This window comes from Rhizophagus irregularis, chromosome 19 (assembly GCF_026210795.1).
Source record: "Rhizophagus irregularis chromosome 19, complete sequence".
In the NCBI taxonomy this organism is placed as follows: domain Eukaryota; kingdom Fungi; phylum Glomeromycota; class Glomeromycetes; order Glomerales; family Glomeraceae; genus Rhizophagus; species Rhizophagus irregularis.
This window is the reverse complement of record NC_089447.1, coordinates 3,839,461-3,859,835: the sequence shown is the minus strand read 5'-3', so window position 1 is coordinate 3,859,835 and position 20,375 is coordinate 3,839,461. Positions and strand designations below refer to the sequence as shown.

General features: G+C 26.9%; 5 protein-coding genes across 6 annotated transcripts; 2 read left to right on the top strand and 3 right to left on the bottom strand.

Moving 5' to 3' along the window:
- Positions 1 to 4,641: 4,641 nt before the first annotated feature.
- On the top strand, positions 4,642 to 9,245 carry OCT59_011389 (uncharacterized protein; the record flags this gene model as incomplete). Of its 2 annotated transcripts, XM_066136466.1 has the most annotated exons (10): positions 4,642 to 4,815; positions 4,895 to 5,932; positions 6,190 to 6,349; positions 6,493 to 6,582; positions 6,683 to 6,774; positions 7,150 to 7,327; positions 7,404 to 7,519; positions 7,605 to 8,582; positions 8,664 to 8,725; positions 8,820 to 9,245. In XM_066136466.1, 7 exons carry the CDS (start codon positions 5,055 to 5,057, stop codon positions 7,897 to 7,899), a joined length of 1,809 nt encoding a protein of 602 aa, XP_066001084.1. The 2 variants fall into 2 exon arrangements, with proteins under 2 accessions (XP_066001084.1, XP_066001085.1); XM_066136467.1 differs by lacking the exons at positions 4,642 to 4,815; positions 8,664 to 8,725; positions 8,820 to 9,245 and having other exon boundaries at positions 5,055 to 5,932; positions 7,605 to 7,855; positions 7,930 to 7,944; positions 8,266 to 8,282.
- A 38-nt stretch (positions 9,246 to 9,283) lies between these two features.
- Positions 9,284 to 10,288, bottom strand: OCT59_011388 (uncharacterized protein). Its single transcript, XM_025317738.2, has 5 exons — positions 9,989 to 10,288; positions 9,817 to 9,898; positions 9,700 to 9,740; positions 9,574 to 9,604; positions 9,284 to 9,471 (listed from the first exon to the last, which is right to left on the bottom strand). The coding sequence occupies exons 1-5, from the start codon at positions 10,268 to 10,270 to the stop codon at positions 9,440 to 9,442; spliced, it is 468 nt and encodes a 155-aa protein (XP_025177732.1). The 5' UTR covers positions 10,271 to 10,288; the 3' UTR covers positions 9,284 to 9,439.
- Positions 10,289 to 11,023: 735 nt separating this feature from the next.
- On the bottom strand, positions 11,024 to 12,032 carry OCT59_011387 (uncharacterized protein). The gene is made up of 3 exons (XM_025317737.2): positions 11,599 to 12,032; positions 11,456 to 11,530; positions 11,024 to 11,369 (listed from the first exon to the last, which is right to left on the bottom strand). Exons 1-3 carry the CDS (start codon positions 11,861 to 11,863, stop codon positions 11,167 to 11,169), a joined length of 543 nt encoding a protein of 180 aa, XP_025177731.1. The 5' UTR covers positions 11,864 to 12,032; the 3' UTR covers positions 11,024 to 11,166.
- Positions 12,033 to 15,265: 3,233 nt separating this feature from the next.
- OCT59_011386 (uncharacterized protein) lies at positions 15,266 to 18,067 on the bottom strand. Its single transcript, XM_025317735.2, has 9 exons — positions 17,976 to 18,067; positions 17,580 to 17,726; positions 17,339 to 17,405; positions 16,913 to 17,067; positions 16,566 to 16,839; positions 16,115 to 16,492; positions 15,965 to 16,024; positions 15,809 to 15,897; positions 15,266 to 15,702 (listed from the first exon to the last, which is right to left on the bottom strand). The coding sequence occupies exons 1-9, from the start codon at positions 17,988 to 17,990 to the stop codon at positions 15,646 to 15,648; spliced, it is 1,242 nt and encodes a 413-aa protein (XP_025177729.1). The 5' UTR covers positions 17,991 to 18,067; the 3' UTR covers positions 15,266 to 15,645.
- Positions 18,068 to 18,194: 127 nt separating this feature from the next.
- Positions 18,195 to 20,370, top strand: OCT59_011385 (Serine hydroxymethyltransferase 2). The gene is made up of 6 exons (XM_025317734.2): positions 18,195 to 18,322; positions 18,402 to 18,509; positions 18,594 to 19,534; positions 19,609 to 19,774; positions 19,869 to 19,983; positions 20,051 to 20,370. Exons 1-6 carry the CDS (start codon positions 18,293 to 18,295, stop codon positions 20,092 to 20,094), a joined length of 1,404 nt encoding a protein of 467 aa, XP_025177728.1. The 5' UTR covers positions 18,195 to 18,292; the 3' UTR covers positions 20,095 to 20,370.
- The last annotated feature ends 5 nt before the right edge of the window (positions 20,371 to 20,375 follow it).

Genomic DNA, 20,375 nt, shown 5'->3' with positions numbered 1-20,375 from the left:
TATTATCATATATTGTAATACAAGTAATCAAGTAGTATTTTCACAAAAAAAACTGGAAAACTATTCATATGATAAAAATGCATATTATACACCCAAATAAATTTAATTTACATTATATAAATTGTATAATAAATCTGAGACTCAAGAAGACCCTGCCTACTATTAAAATAGGTCATCCTGTGACCTAAGGTGAAGTTTACATATAAAACTCTTTGAAGATATTACTATAAAAGAAAATTTTATGTTACATTATTATGATTTTTTCCTTTTTAGTTAATTAACCAATAGAATTTAAGCAAATCCTAAGGTAAGGTTTCATATAAAAATGAAATTTCTACAAGTAACATATTTTAGTAGTAGGCAGGATCCTGACTCAAAGCTACATTTTGATTAAAGCTCTGAATGGTTCCAGTTTGAACCAGGAACTGATCCAAAACTGACCAAAAATTCGGTTTGGTTCTCAGTTTGGTTTTGGAACCGGAACCGTCCAGTTTAATTCAGTTCTATCCAATTTTAAGAAAAAATGTGAAAATCGAAATAACTTGGCAACCAGTAATCGTATAAAGACAAGCAATAGCTCATTAGAATCGTCTCATCGAGACACGTTGAATGGTGATAAGATCATCTCTCTAGTCTCGATATATCACGAGATAATCAACGCTAAACATTTTTTATAAAACTAGTGATAGAATCATATCTATTGATCCTAGAGAAATGATCTTAGCATCATTTGATAGGTCTTAATGAGACAAATCTAATGAGCCTTTTTTCATATTTTTATAATTACTACATAATGAGTTATCTTAATTTTCACATTTTTTTTAAATTTTCAAACGTCAAAAAATAAAAATTCCAATTTAAGATATAACCCATTTTCTACTGATTGTATTGGAACGATCTTTAGCTCATTAGAACCGACTCAATGAGATGAGTTGAATGATGGTAAGATCATGTTTCTAGCATTGAGATAGATATCTTTCTAATGCTGATTTTCTAAAATTGCTTAGCATAATTTATCTTATGATATACCGATGCTAGAGACATAATCTTACCATCATTCAACTCATCTCATTAAGTCGGTTCTAATGAGCTAAAGATCATTCCAATACAATCAGTAGAAAATGGGTTATATCTTAGATCGGAATTTTTATTTTTTGATGTTTAAAAATTTAAAAAAATGTGAAAATTAAGATAACTCGTTATGTAGTAATCATAAAAATATAAAAAAAGGCCGAATGATGCTAAGATCATTTTTTTAGGATCAATAGATACGATTTTATCGCTAGTTTTATAAAAAATGTTTAGCATTGATTATCTCATGATATATCGAGGCTAAAGAGATGATCTTACCACTATTCAACGAGTCTTGATGAGACGATTCTAATGAGCTATTGCTCATCTTTATACGATCACTGATTGCCGAGTTATTTCGATTTTCACATTTTTTCTTAAAATTGGATAGAATTGAACCAAACTGGATGGTTCCAGTTCAGTTTTCATTTGGTTTCAGTTCTTACCCGAACTGGAAAAAAACTGCACTGAACTGACCCGTTCAGAGCTTTAATTTTGATATCTTTTAAAATTATAAACACTTAATTATCATTTGAAAAAATCAGCAATAATTATTTATTTCAAATTAAAAAATATAACAGAAAATTAAATTACATTTATAAACCATTGGTGGATTAGATTTAATTTAAAATACTCAAATATTATTAAGAATAATGCCAAAAAATAAATATCAAAAAATTTGCAGTAAATAAACATTTATGATAAAATGATAAGAGTTTTATTCTTAAAATTACCACAATTTCAGAATATAGTAAAAAATGCTAATAAATGATTCAAATTACAAAATGTGTGTAGTTTACTTAAAACAAAGCCAATTTTTATCATTTAAAATGCAAAATAAACTTGAATATTGGGGCTATATTTTGACATTATTTAGAACTCTAGTACATTTTTACTTTTTGAGAAAATTAACTATAAATGTTGATTTTAAAGACAAAATTTGACATGAACTTCATAAATTAAAAAATGGATGCAAATTCACTAAAAATTTCTCAAATTTTATTAAGATAAATAGGAAAATTACGAATAGAAAAAATTTTTTTAATAATATTAAGTATTTTATGCAAAAAAAATATAAATTTACTCTAAAATAATTATAAAAAATTTTTAAATAAGAAAAATATAATTATAAGTTTAATTATAGAAAAATTACTAAAATAAATTCCATATTAATTTATTATTAATAAAATCTATAGGTTTCTATCTTTCAAATAAGCTATTTTATGTATAATTTGATAAGATCATCATGGTATTATGATCGAATTTTTAATTTTAATTCTTAAGGATATGCCAATTTTACATATACTTTTATGCAGTTTGTCATAGTAATTATAGGACTATTCCATTTTAAAGTATCAATAACTCTTATAAAATAAACTATATTTTTATAAACCATATTCAGATTAGTTAATTAATCTTTATCTCTAATATGCAAATACCTATAAATTATATGAATTAATAAATAAAAATATACTAATTTATTTACCTAATAGAATGGAGATCTATTTCAGCTAACATTTTTTTAAAAATTTAATATTTTTGACTATTATCAAATAATAAACTAAAAAAATAATGTAAATATTTAAAGTATCTTATTTTTTTTACTTTTTTCATATTCTTTAATTTTTTTTTTCATTTGAATCATTAATTTAACTAGTTTTTTAAATATTTTTTTATTATCAAATTTTTCTTATTTGCTATAAATTGATAATTATGATCATATATTCAATTCTTTCAAATAAAAACATTTAAATAATTCTTAAAATTTTTTATTTTATAATAATACATTATAATAATACATTAAATGTATTATTATGTAACTAATGTTTAAAAATATACTTGATGGTATTTGATATTACTTTTTTCTATTAAAATTTAGGTAGAATTAAAATGTAAAACTCTATATTAATACTAATGCAATAAAAGGATTTAGTAATATTTTTTTTTAATATATATTTAAAAGTATTGCATATGTAAATTTGATAACTTCTAGTTAACATTTATATTTTTATTAAAATTAATTCGGGATCCATCTCAGAACTAGTAAAAGGTACTAATACATATCAGGAAACTATTATAGTAAATCAATTATTTCTTAAATGATTTTTTCGTGCAAATTTATCAAAATTTTTTTAAATAAAAATGTTTGAAATGTTTAAAAAATATAATAAAATTTTAATATAATCTTTGTAACTGTTATATCTCTGAAAAAATTCAACATCTACACATTTTTAAGGGTTAGAAGAAATCTGACGTTGCTAAAGAAAAAATTTTTTAATTAATTATATTTAAATTTTTGTAATTTTAAGCCAATTATTTACATTACTTTTGGATTAAAAATCTTCAAATAATTTTAGCTTAATTCCAATTTCAAATTTAGTTATAATTTGTTATATTTGTAAATATGTGATTTCTCATCATCTAGTAATCTTATAAGGATGAATTATAGCTCTTTGAAATTCACTCATCATGACGAATTGAATGGAGGTAATTCTATATCTCTATGATCAATATAAAACACAATAATTTGCAATTATTTAATATTAACATATTATTAACCAGTTATATATCAATGATAGAAATATGAAATTATTACCATTCAATTCTTAATGATGAGAGGATTCCAAAGAGCTATAATTTATCCTTATAGGATTACTAGATGGTGAGAAATCACACATTTACAAATATAACAAATTATAACTAAATTTGAAATTGGAATTGAGCTAAAATTATTTGAAGATTTTTAATCCAAAAGTAATGTAAATGATGGCTTAAAATTACAAAAATTTAAATATAACAATATTTTTGTCATAGCACAATTAATTAAAAAATTTTTTCTTTAGCAATGTCAAATTCCAGCCCTAACTCTTAATAATGTATAGATGTTGAATTTGCCTAAAGATACAACAGTTACAAAGACTATATTAAAATTTTATTATATTTTTTAAACATTTCAAACATTTTTGTTTAAAAAAATTTTGATAAATTTGCACGAAAAAATTATTTAAGAAATAATTAATCTCTATAATAGTTCTCCAATATATATTAGTACCTTTCACTGGTTCTGAAACGGATCACGAATTAATACTAATTAACAACTTTTAAAATTAATATTAATATTGAAATGTCAAGATTTATAAAGACTATTTTAAATAATTAGTGCCAATCTTAAAAGTAAAAATTACAAATCATTTGGTATGGATTTACTTATATAAGACATTTACCAATTAAATGTATAAGTAATATTACTAAAGAGTTAATCTTAAGTTAATCTTAATGCATTACATATATAATAATTTCAAAAATATATGATTACCATACTAAGTTTTCCAACTATAGCCATATCAACAATCTTGTCTAACGATAAATTGCATTGTTAGCTTAAAATTTTTATAAATGTAATGTTACACATAAAGTGAATTATTCAATAAGGGTTCTTTTATAACATTTGACGCAGTAAAGGATTTACACTTGTACTTTATATAGTAATCGTACTTTATATAGTAAATAAAAAACGCCACAGTTCACGAGAAGAAAATACAAACATTAATCGTCTATTGAATTTTACGCAACATTTTTTCCACTGACTGTGGTGGGCTCCGATTTAACGTCCCCACACATAACTTCAGTTAGCCCCCACTTCTCTATTCAGTGGACGACCCGCCACTAAACCGTCCAAGGAAGCTCGGTGTTGTTTTTTGTTAGAGTTTGACGACTTTAAAAAAATATCCGTGACGGACATAAGTGGTTATTATTACTATTTTAACATCGATCTGGTTGTTTAAATTTTTGATCATCGATTTGATTCAATTTTCATAAAAAGAAAAGGGACCCATAACTCTTTTTTCGTAAAGAGTTTTTTAAAGAGTCTTAACAAGATAATTTTAGTGGAAACACATCTAGGTTATAACGGATTACTCGTATTTTGTTACCTAACATTTGATATATATACTTTTCAAAAAGACTTAAAAAAAAATATAATAATGACTTCGCAAAAGGATAACTCTAACTCCGTGTCTACGGAAACAAGCAAACAAATCGATGTCAACACGAATGTTTCTTCAAACGGAAACGATTCAAAGGAGACTAACTCCGAAAAAAAGGATAACGGGAAACCAACTGGGCATGGAGAATATAATTCGAACACAACCCCAAGTACTACTGCTCCTCATCCTTTATCACCGACTCCAAATTTTTATTATACCAATGGTGGGGCTCAATACGTAGACCAACAAACTGCTATCGCTGCCGAGGCATACCAGGCCGCTATGGCTGCAGGATATGATGTTAGTGATCCTAACGCTTTTGCCGCGTATGGTCAATATGGAATGCATCCACAATATTCCCAATTCTATTCTGATTATGGTGCTGGTTATCCTGGATCACCTCCTCTCCAAGGTCAAGCTTCACCGTCTCTACCTCCACAGCCTTTGAGTCCTTATTTTGCTGCTACTAGCCCTACAATAGCTTATTATCCCACGTCTCCTCAAGTTGGTCCAACCGGACTAATTCATTCACCTACAATGCATCCATATTTGTATTCACCGCAATCTCCTTATGGAAACTTGCACATACTTTCACCTACACTTTCACATACTTCATCTTCTGCTCCTAATTCTCCGCCCCCTACATATTTACCCGGTCCAGGAGTACCTTCACCTAAAGTTGGTCCTTTAAATAGTAATAATGGTCGAGGAATTAATCGCGCTCAACCTCACTATAATTATGGTAGAAGAAATTCTGGCTCTAATCAGATTCCTGCCCTTCCGAATTTTAGTAATCCTACAAAGACTACTAATATTTATATTCGTGGTTTACCGCCTACCACTACTGATGAATCCCTACATTCGATGTGTTCCATGTAAGTAGCTCAAATCCTCATTAAAAAATTTAATCTCTGCAAATAATTATTTAATATATGTATTGTTTAAGCGATAGTTGAAATTTACATATTAAACTAATATGCAAATTATAATTATTTACCAATTTTTTGTTTTGTAAAGGAATTGAATTAATTTTTTTTATTGTGTTATATACATATACGTTTTTCATTAGATATGATTTATAAAGTATTAGGTTCTAGATCTGAAATATATATTTTTTTTAATTTAACTATAGATATGGAAACATTACTTCTTCAAAAGCTATTATCGATCAAAAACAAGGTGATTGTAAAGGTTACGGGTTTGTGATGTACGAAACTGAAGATCAAGCCAAGCATGCCATTGATCAATTAACGCGAGTGGGATTGCAAGTTTCCTTCGCTAAGGTTGGTTATGTGAGTGTAACAGCATGATTGTAATTTTCTTATACTCGTTTATGGTTATTTTATTAAATTATATATATTACTAATAATATTACCAAAATTGTGATTAATTTGCAATTTCAACAATAACTTTTTGGTTTGTTTAATTTTAATAGGAATCTTTTAGCACTAGGCTAAAGAATCTTCAGGATTTGGCTTCAACAAATATATATTTGTCAAATTTACCATTGGATATGAATGAACAGGTTTGATCTATTATTTAGAGCAAATATATTATTTGTTTATGACATAACTTTTAAACTATTAAATTGTTAAACTGTTACATGCTTGTTATTATGTTAATAGCAACTTGAAGAAATATTCAAGCCTTACAAAGTAGTTTCTAACAGAATTCTCAGGGATACCAACGGAGCAAGTCGTGGTGTTGGTTTCGCAAGGTATTTTTATTACAGACTATTAAGCAATGCAGTATTAGAATTATCAAAGTATTTGAAAGCTCTATCAATTCATTTTATTCGGGCTATTTATTATGTTAATCGTTTTGGATCAACCCGAATTAAACCGGTTCTGTGAATTTTATCCAATAAATGCCACGTTTGCATAGACAACCGAACAAAGCAGGAATTGTTCGTAATATTACGTCTTGTGCAACTAATAATTGGCTGATTTCCGCAGATCCTATTATACTCGGGTTGATCTGGAAACAGAAACTCGATTAAAAAACCGAAGTTAATGAAGTGAACAGCGTTTCTCTAATGAATTTAATTTGTAAATTTAAATGTTTCATTAATTTTGAAAATATACTATTTAAGAATGGAAGATCGGGATTCCGCTTTAGCTATCATTCAAAAGTTCAATGGATATCAACTTCCTGGGGCAAACTTACCTTTGCAAGTTCGTTTTGCTGATTCATTGGAACAGAAGAAATTGAAAGGACAAACTGCTAGAAAACGGATGTGGAAAGCACGTGAATTCGCATCATTAGGCGGAGTGAGTGAATTTTATAAACCTTTGACAATTCTGTATATTGACATTTTTTAACAATCAAAACATATATCATGTATAGCGAATTATGTCACAAGTTCCTGTCACACCCGAACATATGTTGGGAATGGCCGCTGGTTCACCACCAGGAGGAGCTTTTCATCTTCAGTATTTCCCAGAAGGTGTTCAACCCGCTGGGTAAGGTTATTTTATGCAATAATTCTTTCTATTTTTGTTTTTTTCCTCCTGCTTACTAACATATTATCTAACTTTGTTTACCTAGTGCTTATCCACCTGGTTCGATCTCCCCACCATTCGGTCCACAATATGCAGCAAGATATTTTCAACCACTTTATCCCGGACCAGTATTATCACAACATCCAGGATCAGAAGGACAACATGCGACTCTTGTACCAGCAGTCACAAATCAGTCAGAAAATGCCAACAAAGAAGTTTCTAACTCTGGAGAGAGCAACAACGATGCTGCAGATGAGTTGAGCGAATTAGTCCAAAAGAAACTAAATGTTGATGGTGGTAGTGATAAAGATAGTAGTGTAGAAGGCGGCGATAAAAAATAATAATTGTGAATTCCTTATAATTTCAAATAGCGGAATTATCATTAGGTGAGATTTTTGGTGGGTCTCGGGTGGGTTATGTTTTTTCGGTTTTCTGATGATCCAGAATTTTTCGATTTTATGTAACATAATGTATTTCTAATATGTTATTTTTATGTGTTGTACTGTTTTTCTTTCTCCTTTTTTTTTGTTATTATATATATATATATATATATTCTTTGAATAGATCCAGCGCGACTAGTTTGCGTCTTAGTATCATTTATTGAACATTTTTTTATATTCATTCTTTTTTTTTGCTTTTTTTTCATTTACCTTTTTATTAACATTCTTTTTGTACCTTTTGTGGGGTTGTAACGGTCTTTTTTTTAGATTGGTGTGAGGCTTAAAGTTCTGAAATTTCGACTTTTTCCCTTAGTTTTATGTACCTATCTTATATTTGACAAAACGCAGATCTTAATAATTATTTTATACCTTCATCTTATCAACAATTGAACCTCAAAAAAGAGAACTAAAAAAACAACAGATAATTTTATATAATGATTCCAAAAGTTTACATCACAAAAAAAAGAACAATAATTTTTGTCCGGCGCATATTAACAGCAAGTTAATTTTACGAACTTAACCCAATTTTGTTTAATAATCCGCCTGTCCTTCCCTTTGTTATTCATTGATTTAGCTTTTGATCGGTAAATAATTGATGTTTTCTTGTATTCAAAAAAACTGACTGATAACTTTTGAATATAATTATTTTCCTTTCCTTTTAATAGATCGAAAATAATAAAACACGCTGTTTGGTTTGGGAGACTTGGTGTAATTTCCATGAAATGAGGTGAATTTCTATAACTTGCATCAGTTTGTTACTCTAATTACTTTATATCAAGTAATTAATATATATTATTGTTGTTATTTATTAAATACTTAAGGTAAAAAAGGGCAAGCCAAACAGCAAAAATAATAAAAATTTCACTAGACATTTTTTTCACAGTAATTTGAGATATTATTTTAATTAAGGGCGGGTTTAAAATAGTATCTAAAATTTGAAGTTTCCTTTAACACCATCTTCTCTCTAATGATAATGATTATTTTGTAATTCTGTGTAAAAATAAGATAGGATGTCCTTTTATATATTTTATATTTTATATTTTTTATCTTTTTTTTTTGTTTTTTTATTTTAGGCTATCAGTTTATTATTATTTCTTATTTCTATTTCTATTTTTTTTTATTTTATTACATTTTTATTTATCTATCTATTTATTTTTGGCATATTCATTTTATTTTTTATATGATTATTTGGTTGGTTTTTTATTAAAAAAATACTCAAATTAAAAGTAAAATTATATATTATTTACAATATCGGTTTGTTCAATTATTATATAATAGTTATTTTAGATTGAATATTTTTATATATATTAAAATAAAAAATGATTATTTTTATTTTTATTTTTCAAAAAAAATCAACAAAGTCTAATAAATCAACTAAGTATTATAGTTAAATTTTTTCTAATAATAATAATATAATAATGGTTATAAATATTAAAGAATATTAATGATGTTTTTGTTCAAACCTTATACCACCTAATAAATATATTTAAATATAAGATTAGTATAAATATATACAAAAAAAGAAAATATAATAATAATAATAATAATAATGATAATAATAATAAAATAACTCACAATAACCACAAGCATGAGCTCCTGGATGGTCCTATTAAAATAGGTGAAAAGTTTTTAATAATTAAATTATTTTTTTTTTAAAAAATAAAAATAAACTTTAAAAATCAACAAATAACAATATATTACCAGGTTTATATATATTTGTGGATGTCCTAAAGCACCTTTACCTGAAAAAAATAATTTAATTATAAATTATGGTGTATATGTAAATATATATGTATTTTTTTAAAAAAAAAATTTTACCTCCATGACAAACGGCAACTCTTCCTTCTACATAACGAATTGGTTCTTCAGCGATTAAATCAATTGCTGCTAATGGCCTCGGCTAAATAAAATAATAATAATAATTTTTTTTTAAAAAAAAAACGTGTATATAAAAATGTTGAAAAAAAAAAGATTGTTTTTAAAATGTAACCTGTGCTTCAAGATCAGTTTGTTCAAAGCGAGGTCCTTTAATAGCATCTAATCTTGATCTTTGACTTCTCGACCAAGTATTTCTATAATTTGGAACATCAACAGAAGTATTTTCTGTTGTTGCATTCATAGTAAGGGTATCAGTAATTTCTTCTGTTTTAGGACCTTTAGTAGTATAATATTTAGAATAATAATTAAATGAATATTTTAATAAATCATTCTTATGAGAAATTGTTCGTTTCAAAATATTTACAACATTGTATGAACGATTTAAAACATTCATGATGAAATCAGTTTGTGTAAAAAAAAAAAAAAAAAAGTGGAAAATTAGATTTATATACAACGGATCATCCGGTTCTTTCATTGGACAATATTTTTTTTCGATATGATCGACTAATTCACCAATAATTAACAAAAAAAAAAATTGAAACATAGAATTTTATCAAATTTAGACGAAAAAGTTATTTTTGGGTAAATGATAAACAAAAACATATTTAAAAACTTTCAAAAATAAATTTTTTTGTTTACGTGTTTACCTTTACCTTTTCACTGTTTTTTCACTATACCAGGAGATCTGACTGATGATCAAAAATGAGCTAATTTTTTTTAATAAATCTTAAAAAAGGATGTCCATTTAATGAAAAAATTTACACGGACAGTTATAGAGGCAGGGCAGACCGTGTAACAGAAATGTACGACGATCTTTAAAATAAGATTATTAATATTTCTTTTACGTACAACAGTTGATAAGCTTTTCCGCTTTCTTGTACTGTACATAAGTTACAGTATAAGCAGTATAAGCATCCACTAATCTTTTCCTTTCCTTTTTTTCAAAAAGTTTCTTTTGATGAATCAGTTTAATAATTTTAAATTAAATTTTGGATATTGTACTTTGATTGAGAATAAAAATTATTTACTTCGTACCGGAATAAAGACTCCGTTTCAATGACTTTTATTTGTGGCTAAAATAATGTTATCTATCACATTTTATATTGAATTGTTAAAATTTAGTTACGAGCCTAACATTTCAGTACATTTCAATATTCATCAAAAACTATGCATTTAAGCATTTTATAATAAGTTTATTCGTGTTATTCATTAAATTATTTACTATTTTTTTAAAAAAAAAAAATTTACAAAATAATAAAAAAAAAATGTCTAATTCAAAAATATAGAATATTAGATTAATCGAGTAAGACTACGTTTGTGATTATGTACAATTTTAATATTAGCACAATCAAGTCTTGTTTTATTCAAATCAGGTTTATGAATCACAATAGAACGACCTCTAATACCAAATGAGCCAAATATTTTAACGAATGGATCGTTAATTTGTTTATGAACATGACCTTTAATATTTGGTATTAAACCACCATATTTACCTTTTAAAAAATGAAAAAAAAAATGATTAATTAATAATTTTATTTTGTAAATTATTTAAATAATTAATTAAATAATAAATACATACCACTTAAATCACCAACTTCACATTTTTTTGGTTGGTTCGGATCACACATATACAATTTACCTTCTACAGCGGCATCTAGAAAAAAAAAATAAAAATAAATAAATGAAAATAAATTTAAATTAACCAAAATTTTGCATACTTACTTGTAGGGTCAAGATGACCACCGGCAGTAGAACAGTTATGATTTCTAACAGGGAATTCGTGAATATGAAAAGGATAAACCAATCCCACATCTAAACCATCTTTAACATTAACTATAATTTTCATTTCTCCATCAAAAATGAATTTAGCAACTCCCTTGATGTGTTTAGTAAATTCTGCAATCCCAATTACATTAGCACCAATTGGTACTAATAATATATTTAATAATAAAATAACAAGGAAAAGTGATTTCATAGAAGAATTCATATTGTATATATCTTTTATATAATAATATATATATATATCGTAAAGTATATCGTTATATAATTATCGTTAAAAATTATTATTACTTATTAATATGAGATTTCTCTCTTTTAGTTCGTTCTTTTAAAAAAAAAAAAGAAAAAATATTTTTTTTTTTTTGAGAAAGAGGAACAGAGAAAAAAAAAAGTTACGAAGATGTAACCTTTATATAAGAAATTTTTTTTCTCTCATTGATAAAGATTTTTTTATATATCGCAATAATATCAGATCGGATTATTTTAAAAAAAATTTATTATATATATGATATATAAGAATTTCTAAATAAAGATTAATACATAAACCTAAAAATACATGCCGTTATGCTTAAAGCTTATTTTGTACTTACTTAAATTGTGATCAGTGCAATTTTTTTTTTAGAGTTTAGCTTAAAAACGTAATACGGTAAATTCTATTTTTAATCATAAATGATGATTCAATTTTATAAATGTGGATTATATGATATATAATTGGAAATTATGGATCATTCCAAAGAATTACCAAATTTCTTGTCAAGGTTATATATAAAATCCGTAAAAATCTCCATTGTGTTCTGATTGTCTTCCAAAATAAAAATATGGTCGGAATTTGTCTTTTTTTAATGACCGGAAAAAAAAAGATGATTTTTTTTTTTTTAAAAAAAAAGAAATTTCATTATCTGTTTATCCTTATTTTTAGAAAAAATAAATAAATTTATGTTTTTTTTTCATGTTATGCAAAATTGAGTAAGAATCATCGTTTCACATATTCATTAATCTCTCCCTTTTTTTATAGTTCTTATATAGATATCATTTGGAAATTTAGAAATTCTATTTGTAACTTGTAAGCCACTTGGAATATTTTTCTTTATCGTGAGAACGGAAGAGAACGGAGACATTCTCCATAATAAGTAATTATCATATTAAATATTTTATGTAACGTATTACCCTTGCCTTTCGGCGAGAATTCTCTCGAAATATCGCGTTTGATTTAGTTACAGTATGATATTTGCGTAAAATTTACATAATTCTACTTATAAAAAAATAAGTTTGATTAAAGAATAAATTTTGTTACCCGAACTTTCTTGATTTCTTGTATGACAAATAATAAACAATAATGTACAGTACGGCTCCGGATGAGAAAAACATTTAATTAATTAAATCAGAATATCTTTTTTTTTTAGAATGTAAAAATAAAAAAAAATTGATTTTAAAAAAAATTGATTTAGTAAATATTTATTTTATTTTTACCAAAGAAAGTAATGACCGAATTTTATGAATGAATAATATTTTTGTCATTGTAGAGGACGGGAAGAGGAATTTATCAATGTCGTTTTTTTTTAAAAAAAAAAATCTTTATTGGTAACACAACATTTGATATTAATATAATTTCTAGATTATTTATCTATATATTATCTATTCATTAATCATTTTTATTTTGTTACATAAAAACTTAAACTTATTGTTCGGGGTGTTGCAGCATAAAAAAGATACGGTTATTGGCGTTAGGGAATGTGATGAGTATTTGATGACATGAATTGCATGAATAGCATTGAAATAATGAATAGCATAAATATCGTAAAATAGCGTAAAATAGCGTAAAAGACTCACATAGCATAAATAATGTAAATAATGCAATATATAATGTCACCGCATTAATTGTCACGTTTTATTTGACACCTGTATTGTGTATGGTGTGACACAAATAGCTTGTCAATGAAAATAACGGAGATAAATTTAACTCGCATCAAATAATATTTCATTGAAGTGATTACTACTAGGATAGGTAAAAATAATGGAAAGTTCCTATATGAACACCAAATCATGTAATATACATAATACATACAGTTTATAGTGTATATATTTTATACTTAATTAAGCAATCATAATATCTAATATAAGAATAAAAAAAGGTTATTTACATGTTACGATGCACTGCAATAAGTTGAGTTAAAATTCAGGTGATCGAAAGTTGCAATCAATTGCCATCCTCAAGATTAAAAACATTTGAGTTTTTGGATTATTGAAAATTGTATAATTCAAAACCAAATTTATATACGTATCTTTTTTTATTAAAGATTTTTCTTTAACTACTGTATTAGGATTTAAATTAATTGGTAGATGTCGGACAAAAGATGATGCATTTAAAATGAATGCTTTATTTGATACATTTATTGATAATTTATACTTTAATAATAATTATAAAGAAAAGATATTAAAAATAATTGGATGTATAAAGAGTGGTGACATGCAATTTATTGATGCCAGATGATTTTCAAATAAATGATGGACAATTCTTTCGATTAAATTATTCTGGAAAACACAGTATGGACGCTTATATGAAATAACTTTAAATATGCGAAAATTGAAAATCATTGATTTTAGGTTAGTCATTACATTCAATGCACAATCTGAATGATATCACTTTAGTGTAATATTTAAAATTTTAATAGCAAGATTTTTTTTTTCGTGCGGCGAAAAGAATCAGCTTGAATTTTATATCCTTGTTTGATAAAAAATATGGAATTTCCTATCTATCATCATATCGAGAAGTGATAAAACAATCTTTTTTGCATTTTTTTTTACTAATAATTATGACAAAACTGTTATTTGATAAACAAAATAAATCAATTTGAATTAGTTTAAATTCTTTTCAATATTCTACTTCTACAAAATTCACACACTTATTCAAATATATACTTGTAACAAACTAAGACCAGCATGATTACTTTGAAATATATGAGAAATTGTTATGTGGAATTAAATTATTAATAGCTTGTATGTAATATACAGTATTTGGTATATATTCTTTAAATAATACAATAAGAATGACTGAATGTGAACCAAGAATGACCATTATTTGTCAATATTGTACTTTAAATAATGACTAATATGATTTATTTTCTTTTTCTATGCTTCATCTAACCAAAGTGTGGTTTGTCATATCTACTTTAATGATGATAATTCAACTGAAAACGGATCAGATGATTAATTCCAATATAATATTAGAGTTCAGCTCTTTATTAGTAATTTTTATTTATTTATTTCAAGAAGATTATACAGAATTATTATTTCACATCTTTGTTATATATACTTTATATTTTTATTTTAAGAAAGATGTAATTGAGATGCAATTCTTCCGCTCTAGACTTTAGTATAAAGGCCGTTCAAACTTTGCAGTGATTGCTTCAAATATCAATGTGGTTCCTGACTAAGTAATTATTGACTTGGAATATTTCATAGGTGTAGTTCAATAGCAGAAAATGACAATGAATCATTTTCTTGTGAATCGTTGTCTTTATCATCTTTCATGTTTTGGTTAAAGCACATTTTTTGAAAGAAATCTCAAATTTGTTCTCTTAAAAAACTAGGATATATTCAATAAATCTGTCAGACCATTTTTTTATTCACATGCTAAAATTTCATTTCACTTTCCCTTTTTCGTTCTAACTGATGATTTCGATATGGCATTGACACGAAGTCACGAAGCTTCAGAATACAATACAAATGTACAGACAATTTTTATTACGCGAAAAGCATTTACGTGTCCAAAGGAGTTACTGTGCCACATTATTACATTATTATTATTTATCATTTTAAAATAAGGACAAGATCGTCATAAAATATGAATCATGGCTCAAATATTGCAAATATCACATTATCTTTTTATTAAACTACAATTTAAAGGCTTTTTTTTTTCTTAATCAAGATTATGTAAGAAATCATATTATAAGCATAAATATTATTAATGAACTTTACTGAAAACCCCTTTTATTTGAAGATTTTACCATCCGCGTATTTTTTGCCATCGAGATGACCATCCCAAGCCTATATATAATCAAAGATTATAGTAAGGTTATTTAATAAAGAAATATGATAATAATAATAATAATAATAATAATAATAATAATAATAATTATAACAATAAGCTTACAATATAATCCTCGAAACTTGATTTGACAGAAGGATCTGTGTGATCTACCTTATTGAAAGTATAACTTTCAAAATCCGCGGCATCATACACTAAAATAAACAATTAAGGATTTATTAATCAAAACATTTATTGATTTGAAAATAAAAGCATATTAACCTTCTTCAGGTACTTCTTGACCACGAATCACAAAGTAGCCAGCAATTGAATTCGCGTTGTCTACATAATTAAAAGAAAAAAATTTAATACTTTGAGACCTTATACGCATGTTATACGCATGAATAAAAGTTTCGATAAATTGATGCTTACCCTCGCCTAATACAACTAAACTTCCAAATGCATATTTCCGAGCTCTCTCCAATCGGTTGAAAAATCCACCAATGAGATTGGAACTCATAAACACTTTGGTTAATTCATCGTTATATTTATAATCCACGCGCCAAATAGAATAACCCTCTGGGTCAAAATTTTCCCAAAACCAATTGATGGCTGTCGGACGAGTGTCATTATTGGAATAAACTCTTTTCCATTCCTCTAAATTAAGTGAACTGGGAGGCAATGAATCTAGCTTGCTCTTAGGTTTAGGTGCAGGTTTTTCTTCCTCTTCATCCACATCAACTACATCAACTGCTTTAGGTTTTGCTTCTTTTTCTTTCTTGGGTTGTTCTTTCTTTTCCTTTTTCGGTGCTATTTGTTTTATATAAAAAGGAATCTTTAAAAACGAGATAATAATAAGAGAGAAGTTTAAAGTATAACATACGAGTATATTCAACGGCAACATCTGCAAGGGTTATGTCGCCCAAAACCTTCTTGAAAGAAGGTTGATTAATAAGTGTAGTATACCATCGAGTAAGATTCGGATGTCCCTTGCGATATCCTGCGTCTAAAACCAGCTTGAAAGGCAAATAAAGAGAAGTTGAAACTGCAACATCAGCTAATGTGATTCTTTCCCCGACCAAATAAGTTCTGTTTAACAAAATTTTTTCCAAAATATCCAGGGATTTCTTCAAACCAGCTACTGCTTGGTTATGAGCCTTTATGAACGAAAAACAGATTATTAGCAATAAGGATTTTATTTATTTATGTTAAAAAAAGGAGTATAATTACAGGTTTATTATATGGAGTTATTCCTAAAATTGGGTTAACCCAAGTATTGGCATGAGGAGTAATTTCATTTTCGGCGAAAAGAATATAATGTAAAACTTGCGCCCTCTCTTTACTGTTCGTTCCCAATAGGTGGGTACCTTCTTTATAATTAGCAACTATATTTTATTCAAATATATATCGTTAGTATTAACACAGAACTCAATAGTATAATAATATTTAAAATTAATATGTTTGCTTGCTTTCAGAAAAACTAAATTCGATCATATGAAATTTCAGCCAGGGATAACTGTTTTAAAATATTCTCATCATATAGAGCAAGTGTTCATTTATCATGAAAATTCATTTTAATTGTCAAAATTGTCTCAAAATTCCTTCATAAAAATATATATTTAATTAAATAATTGTGGTAATAAGTTCTATGCTTACCATAATACGCAATAGCACCGGACTCATTAAGATAGACATCTCCCTGAGTACTTTCAAAAGCGGGGACCTGTAATTTAAAGATTATACGCGTTAGTTCTTTCTGTATAATATGTTATTTGTAACGCGTAACCGTCATGAATAAGGTAAAATCAATTCACATGATCACTTTACATAAAATTTTTTTGATTTGACAAAAAATTAAAAAACAATATATTCAATTCAATAATTTATTCAAACTTACTTTTTCATTATGGAATTTTTCCAAGTGTTCGGGTTTTTTATTATCTTTACCGATTTCAAATTCGGCAATCTCTACTTCAAGTTCATTATAATGTGCGGCAATAAGAATCTTGAAGACACGAGGATTGTTAGGATAACAATAGATTTTCTAAATATATAGAAAATAAGTTATAAAAATAAAGTAAAGGTTAATATTTTATCCTGTTCTAAATTTACTACAAATTCTTATTATTATTTCGGTATTTCGGAATCTATTAACATAATTGAATTTATGACTCGCATTATTGATGCAAAGTTTTTAATATTGCTTGCTCACACAGCATATAATTTTTCTTTTTAGCGACTGTACAATCGGGACTCCCTACAAAAACCCAGTAAAACTTTTCAAATTACTTACGCCAATAGGTGACATTTCTCCGAATTATATTACAAATATCAAAGATCAAGAAAAAAATTTTTAACCGCAAAAATTAGATCAAAATTTCCCTACGTAAAAAAAAACCAGGCGTCCAATCATATATTTGCGAATTATGATTTTTTATTGGGCGGTTGGAACGTGTTCGGGGCACGTTTTAGATACTATTTAGATATTATTTAGATAATTATTTAATTATTTAGATCTGTACATAAAAAAAAAAAAATCTTTTTTTTTGAGAAAAGTTTTTTTCGCTGTAATTTTTTTTTACATAATTTACATATTAAAATAATACTAAAATGACCTCTGTTCGTGAAGTTGATACTTGGGTATGACATTATATTGTATTATTAAAAGTTTGATTTGTTTGTAAATTTGCATACTAAACTTTGCTATATCATATTTTAGAATAATTGCCTTAATGCTCCCTTGCAAGAAGATGACAAAGAAATTTATGATTTAATTCAAAAAGAGAAATATAGACAATTCTCTGGCTTAGAGCTAATTGCTTCGGAGGTATAAACTAATGAAAATTTTTTTTTATGTTTATGATAAGGAAAAATATAATATGAAATAATCTATCAAATCTAATTATCACAGAACTTTACATCCTTGGCGGTTATGGAAGCTAATGGGTCTCCGTTGACAAATAAGTATTCTGAAGGTCTTCCTGGGGCTCGTTATTATGGTGGCAATGAATTCATTGATCAAGTCGAAAATGTTTGTCGTAAACGTGCTTTGCAAGCTTTTCGTTTAAATCCCGAGGAATGGGGCGTTAATGTTCAATCTTATTCTGGAAGTACTGCCAATTTTTCGGCATTAACGGCATTGATCCAGCCTCACGATCGTTTGATGGGATTAGATTTGCCCTCGGGCGGACACTTAACTCATGGTTGGCAAACTTCCAAGAAAAAGATTTCTTCTTCTTCTATATATTTTGAATCCATGCCATATCAAGTCAATCCAGAAACTGGACTTATTGATTATGATCGCCTTGAAGAAAATTCTAATCTCTTTCGTCCAAAATTAATTATATGTGGAGCTAGTGCGTACGCACGTGACTGGGAATACGCTAAGCTTAGGAAGATCGCCGATAAACATGGCGCGTATTTAATGGCTGATATTGCTCATATCAGTGGCTTAGTTGCTGGCCAAGAAGCCAATAATCCCTTTGAACTATGTGATGTAGTTACAACTACTACTCATAAAACTTTGAGGGGTCCGCGTGCTGGATTGATCTTTTTCCGAAAAAAGGACGAACTAGAAAATCGTGTAAATAATGCCGTGTTTCCTTCATGTCAAGGAGGACCTCATAACAATACTATTGCCGCAGTTGCAGTTGCGCTTAAGCATGCAGCTTCTCCGGAATTCAAACAATATGCTAAACAGGTACGTGCCAATGCTAAAGCTTTAGGTGAAGCTCTTGTCAATTATGAGTATAAATTAGTTACTGGTGGTACGGACAATCATTTGATTCTCTGGGACCTGAGACCACTTAAACTTACTGGCAGTAAGGTAGAAAAAATTTGCGATATGGTTAAGTACGTATATCGAAATATATAATATTTTTTTTTTAAAAAAAAAAAAAATTTTTAACTTGTAATTATTATTTTAGCATTACTGTGAATAAAAATTCTATTCCTGGCGATGTTAACATGTTGGCACCAGGTGGTGTACGTATTGGTACTTCTGCATTGACATCAAGAAGTTTCAGGGAGCAGGATTTTGTTAAAGTTGCAGAGTATTTGCATCGTGCTGTTCAAATTGCCCTTTCAGTTCAAGTAAGTTCAACTCTCTTCCTCTACCTTGAATGTGTTTTGTACTTAATAAGCATAGATACATTTATGTTTCCTCCCTTTTTTTTTAAAAAAAAAGGAAAAAGCAGGCAGCAAAATGATGAAAGACTTTGTAATGGCATGTCAAGATAATGATGACATAGCAAATCTGAAAAAGGAAGTTGAAACTTTTTCTACATCTTTCCCAATGCCAGGTACTATTTATTTATTTTTGAATTTATTAAATATATTAAAACAGCATTACTAATATCAGTTTTATAGGATTCGATCCAAGCAATTTGACTAATTCAACTTCGTCCGAATAATTATCATAAAATGATGTTGTAGACTGGTTTATTATATATACACTAATTTATAAACTTCACAAAAGTATTAGTCCGTTTATATAATGTAAAATAAATGATTATTTTTGAACATTTGAAAAATTGTAAAAAAAGGATAAACTATTTTAATTATTAGTATAAATCATTTTATTGATTATTTAGAAATCGTCAATTTTGTCGCTGTATACGAGAAGAGTATTTATATTTTTCTAATTTGTTCTCTTCGAATAAAAAACAATACAATTATGTAAAACTAAACTATG

Excerpts from the sequence above, each read along its gene's own strand:
- OCT59_011388 (XM_025317738.2), bottom strand. The coding sequence starts at position 10,270 with ATGAATGTTTTAAATCGTTCATACAATGTTGTAAATATTTTGAAACGA. Across the intron at positions 9,899-9,988 it reads AAACTGATCTTGAAGCACAG|CCGAGGCCATTAGCAGCAAT; the intron begins GTTACATTTTAA and ends TATTTTATTTAG. Across the intron at positions 9,472-9,573 it reads AGCTCATGCTTGTGGTTATT|GTGGTATAAGGTTTGAACAA; the intron begins GTGAGTTATTTT and ends TATATTTATTAG.
- OCT59_011387 (XM_025317737.2), bottom strand. The coding sequence starts at position 11,863 with ATGAATTCTTCTATGAAATCACTTTTCCTTGTTATTTTATTATTAAAT. Across the intron at positions 11,531-11,598 it reads TGGTCATCTTGACCCTACAA|ATGCCGCTGTAGAAGGTAAA; the intron begins GTAAGTATGCAA and ends TTTTTTTTCTAG. Across the intron at positions 11,370-11,455 it reads TGAAGTTGGTGATTTAAGTG|GTAAATATGGTGGTTTAATA; the intron begins GTATGTATTTAT and ends ATTTTTTAAAAG.
- OCT59_011386 (XM_025317735.2), bottom strand. Across the intron at positions 16,025-16,114 it reads TTTAGTTGTATTAGGCGAGG|ACAACGCGAATTCAATTGCT; the intron begins GTAAGCATCAAT and ends TTAATTATGTAG. Across the intron at positions 15,703-15,808 it reads CAAGTTTCGAGGATTATATT|GCTTGGGATGGTCATCTCGA; the intron begins GTAAGCTTATTG and ends GATTATATATAG.
- OCT59_011385 (XM_025317734.2), top strand. The coding sequence starts at position 18,293 with ATGACCTCTGTTCGTGAAGTTGATACTTGG. Across the intron at positions 18,510-18,593 it reads TAGAGCTAATTGCTTCGGAG|AACTTTACATCCTTGGCGGT; the intron begins GTATAAACTAAT and ends TAATTATCACAG. Across the intron at positions 19,535-19,608 it reads AAAATTTGCGATATGGTTAA|CATTACTGTGAATAAAAATT; the intron begins GTACGTATATCG and ends TTATTATTTTAG.